This window comes from Elaeis guineensis, chromosome 4 (genome assembly GCF_000442705.2).
Source record: "Elaeis guineensis isolate ETL-2024a chromosome 4, EG11, whole genome shotgun sequence".
In the NCBI taxonomy this organism is placed as follows: Eukaryota; Viridiplantae; Streptophyta; class Magnoliopsida; order Arecales; family Arecaceae; genus Elaeis; species Elaeis guineensis.
This window is the reverse complement of record NC_025996.2, coordinates 27,479,371-27,488,500: the sequence shown is the minus strand read 5'-3', so window position 1 is coordinate 27,488,500 and position 9,130 is coordinate 27,479,371. Positions and strand designations below refer to the sequence as shown.

The 9,130-nt window shown below is 38.6% G+C and overlaps 1 protein-coding gene across 2 annotated transcripts; it reads right to left on the bottom strand.

Moving 5' to 3' along the window:
- Positions 1-5,439: 5,439 nt before the first annotated feature.
- On the bottom strand, positions 5,440-8,240 carry LOC105043209 (protein SHORT INTERNODES 1). 2 transcript variants are annotated; one of them, XM_029264030.2, is made up of 3 exons: positions 7,572-8,240; positions 6,693-7,400; positions 5,440-6,486 (listed from the first exon to the last, which is right to left on the bottom strand). In XM_029264030.2, exons 2-3 carry the CDS (start codon positions 7,303-7,305, stop codon positions 6,083-6,085), a joined length of 1,017 nt encoding a protein of 338 aa, XP_029119863.2. In that variant the 5' UTR covers positions 7,306-7,400; positions 7,572-8,240; the 3' UTR covers positions 5,440-6,082. The 2 variants fall into 2 exon arrangements, with proteins under 2 accessions (XP_029119863.2, XP_010918973.2); XM_010920671.4 differs by having other exon boundaries at positions 6,693-7,378; positions 7,572-8,238.
- Positions 8,241-9,130: the final 890 nt, after the last annotated feature.

Here is a 9,130-nt window from a genome sequence, read left to right as displayed (position 1 = left end):
AAATTTTTAATTTTTTTATTTTTTTCATGTATTAGCGATGAAAAATTTTTATCGTAAATCACTATGTATTTACGATGAAAATTAATTTTTTATCATAAATACTCAATTATTTATGACGTAATATTTTCATCATAAATAATTTATAATTTTAATTTTTTAATAATTTTTTAAATATTAGCGATAAAAATTTTTTATCGTAAATAAGATCTATTTGTGATGAAAAATTTATTTTCATCATCAATACTCTAATATTTGTGACGTAATATTTTCGTCATAAATAATCTATAATTTTTAAATTTTTAAATTTTTTTATTTTTTTAAATATTAGCGACGAAATAGTTTCGTTGTAAATAATATGGTATTTGCAACGGATAATTAGTTTTCGTAGGAAATACTCCATTATTTACGATAAAAAATTTTCATCATAAATAATCTTTAATTTTTAAATTTTTAAATTTTTTATTTTTTTTTTCAAATGTTAGTGATGAAAATTTTTGGTTGTAAATAATATATATTTATGATGGAAAATGAGTTTTCATCGCAAACACTTATATTATTTACGATGAAACTGTTTTCGTCACTAATATTTGAAAATTTAAAATTAAAATAAATATATTATTATTTACAATGAAAATAATCATCGCAAATAATATGTATTTATGATGAAATTTTATTTTCATCGTAAAATGGAGTTATTTGTGATGAAAAAAATTTTATCATAAATATTTTATTATTAACGATGAATATAATTTTTTATTATAAATAATTTTATTTATGATGAAAAATAATTTCATCGTAAATAAATTCATCGTAAAATATTTTTTTTTCTTATAGTACGTGAGAATTGATGATAATAAGTTGGATGCCCCCCAAGACAGTACCCTATGATGTTAAGGTGGATGTTGTTCACGGAAGTATTGTTTACGGTAGTCTTTTTTTGATGAAAATTGTTTACGGTAGTCATCATCCACGGATAGCACATTCTACCTTTTTTTCTCAGAAAAAGAGCATATTCTACCACTAAAAGATTTGTTATATCTACTGTTTTGTTCTGGAATCAATGGGGCTTGGAAGGCAATCTCCTACTCGGGAATGTATATCTCAAATCTCCCTCAAAACCCTGAAAAAGGTGTCCCAGGGGTGTATCTGGGGATTATTTTATGGACTCGGCTGTTCGTTAAAGTTTGCTTGCAATGCTTGTGTTTCATTTGAAAACTCAAATGCTGATCACATCATGCATTTTAAGGATACAGGTAGCTTAAGCTCCTTAGTATTACAAAAATAAAAAAGAAACTGTAAGGCTGATACAAGGAACAAGTAGGTTCTTAGGGTTTTTCTTCTATAGCTGTTGCTCTGCAACTTTTCCTCCTTCATGCTATACATCTGAGCGTATGTGCACACTCCTCAGCACCATATTTAGGCTTATGATTGATGCGAATAGCTTCACTTCATGCAAGAATAATTATACTTCAGTATTTGGCTTTTCGTGTTCTATTATTATTTCTCTTGCTAAGACTAGTGCATTTGTTCGCTCAAAAAACATTATTACCAGCTTGGTGTAAACGGGCTTCCAATAACTACTAAAGTTTATTTGACAAAGCAAATATATTCTTAGGGTAAACACTCATAAAGTTAATTTTTGTGTTCATGGTTTGCTGAAGAAGGTTTAGTTCTATCTTTCCATACTAACTATGCGATCTATTTTTCACTTTTATTTCAAAGTTCATTACTTTCTTCACTATGCTATATACTTCGGAGATATCCATATATATGTAACCTTATTGATCATAAAAATTGCATTTTTCTTAACTATATAATAGATCATTGAATCATTTCAGATCAGTATAAAAGATGAAATCAATCAGTGATGCTTAATTTAGAAGGCAACCATCTCCTACTTGGGAATCCCCACCTTAAATTTTTCTCTCTCAAACCTAGAGAAGTTTCATCATTGTTTTATCCAGGAATTGTTTTATGGATTCGGCTGCTTCTTGAATTTTGCTTACAATGCTTGTGTTTCATTTTTATTGGGACTATTCAACCGACCCTCGACTCTGACTCAACATCGGTCTTATAAACGCAATATTCTGACTAACAATCAGTTGATCGATCGACAGTCATCTATTATCAACCAACAATGAACAACTTGGTTAATCTCCGATCGAAAATCATTGATATATCAGAGTTACCAACCGATGCTCATTCGGATTTCTAGGACTACCGACTTACTACTGTTACCGATATATAGTCGGCTTATCTTCTCAATACATATAACCATTATAAACGGTTATCGACTACGTATCATGATCATTAGTGGGCATAAACAACCTATTAATTCTACGGTTATGGTCCGATAATTTAGCACCATAAAAAACGAGATCACGTGCTCGATGGTTGCATCAGAATCATCTATAAAAGAGAGGTAAATGAACAGTATGGGTAAGACAATTCTGAACTGAAACTCTATCAATTCAAATATTCTTCATCTACTGTTCACCACTTTCTGCCGACTTAAGCATCGGAGGATCTCTGTCGGATATAATTTCAATCTGTAAAAACTTTATTTTTTAGATATTTTTTGCCGGCAACAGATGGCAAGGGATTGGCTGCAATAATTTCTAAACTCAAATGCCGATCACATCATCCATTTTAAGGACATTGGTAGCCTAAGCTCCCTCGTATTACTAAACGAGAAAGATATTGCAAGGCTGCGACAAGGAACAAGTTGGGTCCTACCTTTCCTGCTATAGCTGTTGTTCAGCAACTTTGTCTCCTGCCACATCAATCCAATACAAGGAGAACGTAATTCATTCTATACATCTGTGCGTCTGTGCACATTTGGGATATCTTTAGGCTTATGATTAAGGCAAATTTTTTCACTTCATGCAAGAATAATATAATCCAATATCTGACTTCTCATGTGGTTTATTATTCTCTTGCTAAGACTCATATATTCGTTCACTCAAAGAGATTATTACCTTTGTGGTATGGCTTACACAGGCTTCCAATAAATACAAAGTTTTATTTGACAAGGCAAATATATTCTGACGGAAAATAATCATAAAGTTACCTTTTGTGTTCATGGTTTGCTGAAAAAGTTTTAACTCTTTATTTCTTTGCTAATTAGCTATATGGCCGGCTTTTCACTTTCCTTTCAAAGTTCATTATTTTCTTCAACAAGCTATACTTTTGAGAAATCCATGCATAAACTTATTGAGCTATAAAAATTGCATTTTAACTAAAGTATTAGGCCATTGAATCATTTCAAACCAATATAAAAGATGAAATTCCAACACTATAACTATAGGCATTTATAAAAAGAAGAAAAATAACCAGGGCCAGTCCTGACATTTTTTAGATCTAGGCCAAATGAAAAAATGGAGCCTTCTCTATTAAAAATTAACATACTTTAAACATTAATTATCATTAAAAAATTAATCTACATGCAATAATTTTCTATAGATATATTCGTTAAGCAGCGTGTAAAACCCATCATTAACCTATTTAATTATTTTTCTTGTTATAATATTGTAGAAAGTCATCCTTGCATCTCATTGGAACATCAATGCAGGACCTAGGGCCTGGGGCGGTCGTCCAGTTCGATCTGCCCGGCCCTGAAAATAACCATAATGATGCTTCTAAAAGTAAAATAATATTTGATTTTAATATTTAATAATTATCTGAATATCGAAAAGAAAAATTCCAAATCAAATGTAAATGTTCCTTATTTTGCAGGGATGTTTCATAAGGCTAGAAAAATATTTTGCTGCCAATGTAACAAAAGTTCATTCGATCTCTCTTCTGAAATGATTTTCAAATTCCTTTTAAAAGAATAAAAATGACAGATCAACATTTCTAACACAACATACAAGTCTTATTGGTCTTCAAAAATAAAAATTCTGATTACTTGTGCAATGTTTAACAAGGTTTAGAAAAAAGAAATTGCATTTTTAAGTAAGTTATGATCATTAGCTAGAAGTATAAGAAAAAAAAGATTTAAAATAATAATAAAGCATATCAAATAAAAACATTAATGAGTCCTAAATGAATGTGAAAGAGCAGTAGCATTATCAAATAAAAAAGAAAAGAGCATCCCTTGAGAAATATTATAAATTATTTAGATATACCATATTTGACTGTAATTAACAGAACCTGTTCCTAGGAAGTTATATTGTTTTCTACAATTTGTACAATCAATGTTCAATTATCTATCAATGTATGTCACTTTCTTAAACTCTCCATTCCCAAATCTTTTATGCTCTTTCATTTTGTCTTCCATTGCTCAAATATTCATCACTAGATGTATGTATTCTTTATTCCATCCAATTCCCTATTTCATGCTTATTTGGTGAAAAAACCAAAGCCCTGGTATATGCAAATTTAACTTGATTTCTCCGAACTTTCAACCAAAACATCTCATCTCTAGAAAGCTCATGTTAACTCTCCATCTGCCCTTCAGGAGCACTGTTAACTTGTAATAACATCTTCTTCTGTCTTGAAGTCATATGACAATTAAACTCTTCCAAAGGCACTGCTACACTTTGCTTGTCCATCATTAATCCATTACATTCTGCCTAAACCTATCTCTCTGGCTGGCATGTGATCAGTTAAGTTAACAAAAATCAGGATGTAATTTTTCTTGCCATAACACAATATAAAGCAAAAAGTAATTTCTAATTAACAAGCTAAAGTATGTTTCTCACAAAAAAAAGAAAAGAAGCTAGCATGAGCAGAATAAATCAATATAACAAAATATAAGACATACGTATCTTAACTACCAAGTAAGGAATCAATTATAATGCAATTTAATATTTCTATTTTATAGTTGGCACCTTTTATTAATATATTCATTCTTCCTAGTATACGAAGAATGGATCCTGTAAACCGATTTCATCCACCTGCTTACTTTTTTTGACTTCGTTTTGTTTATTAAGCACTCTAACAATACCATTTTCCATTATATTATGTATATATTCTTTGAGTTATGATAACACTGAGACAATCTTCAGGTCCATCACGTATATTAGAAGATGGAGTGCCGTGACCCGTCTTAACATGGTATTCTAGTCTTTGTCTAAAGACATCTACTGTGTTCCAACATTAATTGAAAAATATGAGTGTGAGCCAGAAGGGTGAAGTCATGGTTTCCTTGGAAAAGAATGATTCATGCATGGCAGTGCTTCAAGGGAGGGGGGGGAGGGGGTGGGGCGTGGCGTTGCGGGAGAGATCGAGGAAGCAATCCATGTAGATATGATAGTATAATGCGATAAATATAAACCAGTCTACTCACAAAAGGTTGAGATGCATGAGACCTAACACGCACACTGTAACACCAAGAAATGCAGCAGTTTCCTCCCCTTATCTTTCATCTCATTCTTCCTTATATTCAGGCCTAAAGGACGAAAGGTGACGAGGGTCACATCGATCCATCAATCTCGAGTAAAGAAAGAAACAGAGCTCGCGTATATAAATATTTTTATGCACCCCAGGTAAAAGAAGTATAAAGGAACAATAAAAAGACGAAGAAGAATGAGAAAAAGGAGGTTTACACTATTTCTTCTTCGGTTCCGTACTCAGATGCCATGCATGGGCAAAAGACCGGCAGTGCTAGGTTGGAAGACATAACCCTCAGATAAAATAAACTAACCCAACAAAGGTTAATCAGCTCTATCCCTCACACAATAAATATATGGAGCAAAGCAAACCAAACAAAGCCCACCGCCCGCTTCCAGGTCTTCCTGCTGCCTAACTACTTGCCAAACCAACTCAGCGCGTCGTGGTCGCCCATTTCAAACTCCTTCAAAGCCGCCGGCAATCCCAAGAAGTCCAAGGGCATGGAAAGAAGGGGAAGAAAAATGAAAAGAAGAACAGAAGAGAGCTAGCTAGGTAGCTAGCTAGCCAGCTCGCTCGAAACATTTGTTAGATGCAATCGATATTGGAGGAATGGAAAGAAACTGGGATCGATTCCAACGCTACGCTGCATTCACTGAAAACTAAGATTAAAATAGCTCAGAAAATGGGTGAAGGACTAGGCCTGCTGGAAATTAAGTTTTCGGACTAGCAATTGCTTAATTAGGTGTAGCTAGGGTCTGGGGTGGTGGGGAAAGAACTGGGTACCGGCCATGAAAGCACTGAGTGGAGTCGGGTACAGCGACGAAGGATCCAACAGTCCGGCGGAAGCTGGCGCAGTACTGGCACCAGCGAGAGTAGTAGCAATAGCAGCAGCAGTAGTGATGGCGGCGGCTGCTGCAGAAGAGGAGGATTCACCGTAGTGAATGTGGCCGCGGGGGGTCGTCGTCTGAGGGAAGGGGGCGTCGGGTCCCTGGTCGTAGAGGATGCCCTTGAACACGTGCCCGCCGATGTTGACCGCCGTCTGGTACGCGAACTCGTCGTCCGCCTCGTCCATCGGGCTCACGCGCACGCAGCGAAACACCGCCGCCGAGCTCACCTCGGCGGGGAAGCTCATCGCATCCATCCCCCCGCCTCCTGCCAATGACGCCAACATTTATATAAATGGATAGCGCTAGCGGTGGTTCTTCCTCTTTTTTAACATGTACGCTTGTGTAGCACTACAATACCATATGGTTTGGGCTAAGTGACCAGGTTTGAAGTGGAAGAAAGAATCACGCAATGGATTCGGGGAACAGTGGAGATGGGGGAGGGAGGAACAGTGGGATGATTTGTACGGATACCTGAGGAGGTGCTTGTGGCGATGGCAGCAGTGGGGAGGCGGGGGCAGATCTCTCGGGGCCGCTTGGAAGGCTCTGCGATGCGGAGGGACTGGGATTGCTGGTGCTGGTGCTGCTGCTGGAAGGCGGCGGCGGCGGCGAGCTGCTGCTGGCGCTCGCGGCGCTTGGAGGCGGGGACCCAGGTGCTCTTGACGTGGGTGGGGCACTGGAAGCCGCGGCTCTTGCAGCAGGTGCGGCAGCGCAGGTGGACGCAGTCCTTCTTGGCCTGGTTGCCGCAGTCCTGGCAGCTCATACCGCCGCCGCTGCCGCTGCCGCTGCCTCTCATCCGTCCTCCTCCTCCTCCTCCTACTCCTAATTGGGGCGGTTGAGGCGGGGGCTCATCCGAGAAGGAAAGAAGAGCGGCTGTCGTCGATGAGGGATACAGGTGCTGGTGGTGGTGGTGGTGGTGGCGGTGCATCTGCTGCTGCCATAGCTCGAAGCCGCGGGTGTAGGCGATTTCTTCGGTCCTGCCGCTGCCGCTGCCGCTGCCGCTGTAAAGGAAGAGGTTCTCGGGGGGAATTCCTTCTTCTTCTTCGCCTCCGTGCCGGTGGCTCCCACCTAAAGAGAACCCTGCCATGCTGCTCCCCTCAATTGCTGCTTATAATCCATAGCAGGAGTACTCCAACAAACACCAGCCCCCCTACTTCTCCCTGTATCTAGATCTGGTTATATCTAACACGAGGAAGCAATCAAAGCAAAACGTGGTGCATAGAGAGAGATTACAATAAATATATATATATATATATGCATGTGTATCGGAAAGTGGAAAGAATTAAATTAAATTGAGGAGGAGGTGGAGGAGGAGGAGGGAATAGATGGGGGGAAGGGCGTAGGTGCTTGTACCTCGTTAATATTGCTTTGTTTTGTTTTGTGTTGGTTGCTTTTTCTTCGAGCTGTGGCCGTGGGTTTTAAAGACGGACGGATGGATGGATGGTGGTTGCCTTGTGCTGCACCCGCAGATGCTTTCTTGTTGTTGATCTTCTATTTCTTTCCTTCCCTCTGCCGCTCTGCTTCTAATTTTGTCCGCACACACGTCCAGTGTCGGGATTTCATTTGCTTTTCCCTTTCTTTCTTTCCCTTTTTTTTATGTTGCTGCTACTGAGAGGAGGCGGCAGCGGCAGCAGCAGCAGCAGCGTTTGCTGCCGGCTCCTTCCCTCCCCTCTCCCTCTCCCTCTCTCTCTCTCTCTCTCTCTCTCTCTCTTCTCTCTCTTCCTTCTTGAATTCCCTGGCCTCCTCTCCTCTCTCTCTCTCTCTCTCTCTCTCTCTCTCTCCCTTCCTTTCTTATTTCCTCGTCTCTCTCTCGGCTTTGGCTCCTGTCTCTCACTTCCTTGAAAAGTATATTTAAGACACGGAATTGCAGCCACTGCAACGCCGCCCTCCCTGCCACAGCCTCAATTCCATTTATGACGCCCTCTCCAGCCCTTCTCTCTCTCTCTCTCTCTCTCTCTCTCTCTCTCTCTCTCTTCCCACTGCGATTCCAGAGCCCAATCTCTCTCTCTCTCACACACACACACACCTCTCTCTCTCTCTCTCTCTAAACAAAACAATATTAAACGTTAATAAAGCTTTTAGCTAAAAACAAGAATAAACGCAATACAAAGAGCTCAAGGCACAGAGAGAGAAACAGGGAAAGAGGCGCAACAGTGGCGATGCGAGTGGCTGACGATTGGCTGAGCGTGGAATAGAAAAGGGAAAGAAATCTATCTAATCCTGTCTTTCTTGCTGCAGTGCTGCTCTATTGCTTATGGGGCCATGGGGGGCCATTGGTTGGTGATCGGAGGGTGATGACGCATTCCACGTGGATGACATCGAGAGCGTTGGTTTGCCGGTCCTCTGTTCCGAGAAACCCGGTACTTTTCTGACCGGACCTCGCTATTCCTGGCCCCATTCACCGGCCAAGCAACAAAAGCTCTCCCTCTCATCAACCCCCAATTAAACAGTTCTACTACTGTCTTCGACGATAATTCTAATCCTAGATTTTTGTCACCCTCGTTTTATTATACTCTTTTTCGTACCAAATAAAAGTCTAAAAGAGCAGAAATTTGAAAATATTTCATTTATCAACGTGTACGTTTAACAATTAATGAATAATCTATTCAATACGATCATAAATACATTTAAAGAATATGGAACCAATTCCTACCCAAATAATATGGATTTAATGGACATTATCTGCAACAAAGAAACATTAGAGTATCCAAAAGATTCTAATAGTAGCCAATAGGTTAGTAACATATTTAGCATAATGCATAGTAGTAGCTCTATCATTTTATTTGAAATAATTGATAAAGAACTTAATTTTAAACTTTAAAAGGTTAATCTTTGAGAGGCATATAATATAGTATATAAGGAAAATACTGGTGAAGGGTAGAAGTATGAGGGTAAATTACCACCCTCGTATT

What these genes read in the sequence shown, in the direction of transcription:
- LOC105043209 (XM_029264030.2), bottom strand. Translation starts at nt 7,305, where the DNA reads ATGGCAGGGTTCTCTTTAGGTGGGAGCCACCGGCACGGAGGCGAAGAA. An exon ending in CGCCACAAGCACCTCCTCAG is followed by an intron (nt 6,487 to 6,692) that starts GTATCCGTACAA and finishes CGTCATTGGCAG; the next exon opens with GAGGCGGGGGGATGGATGCG.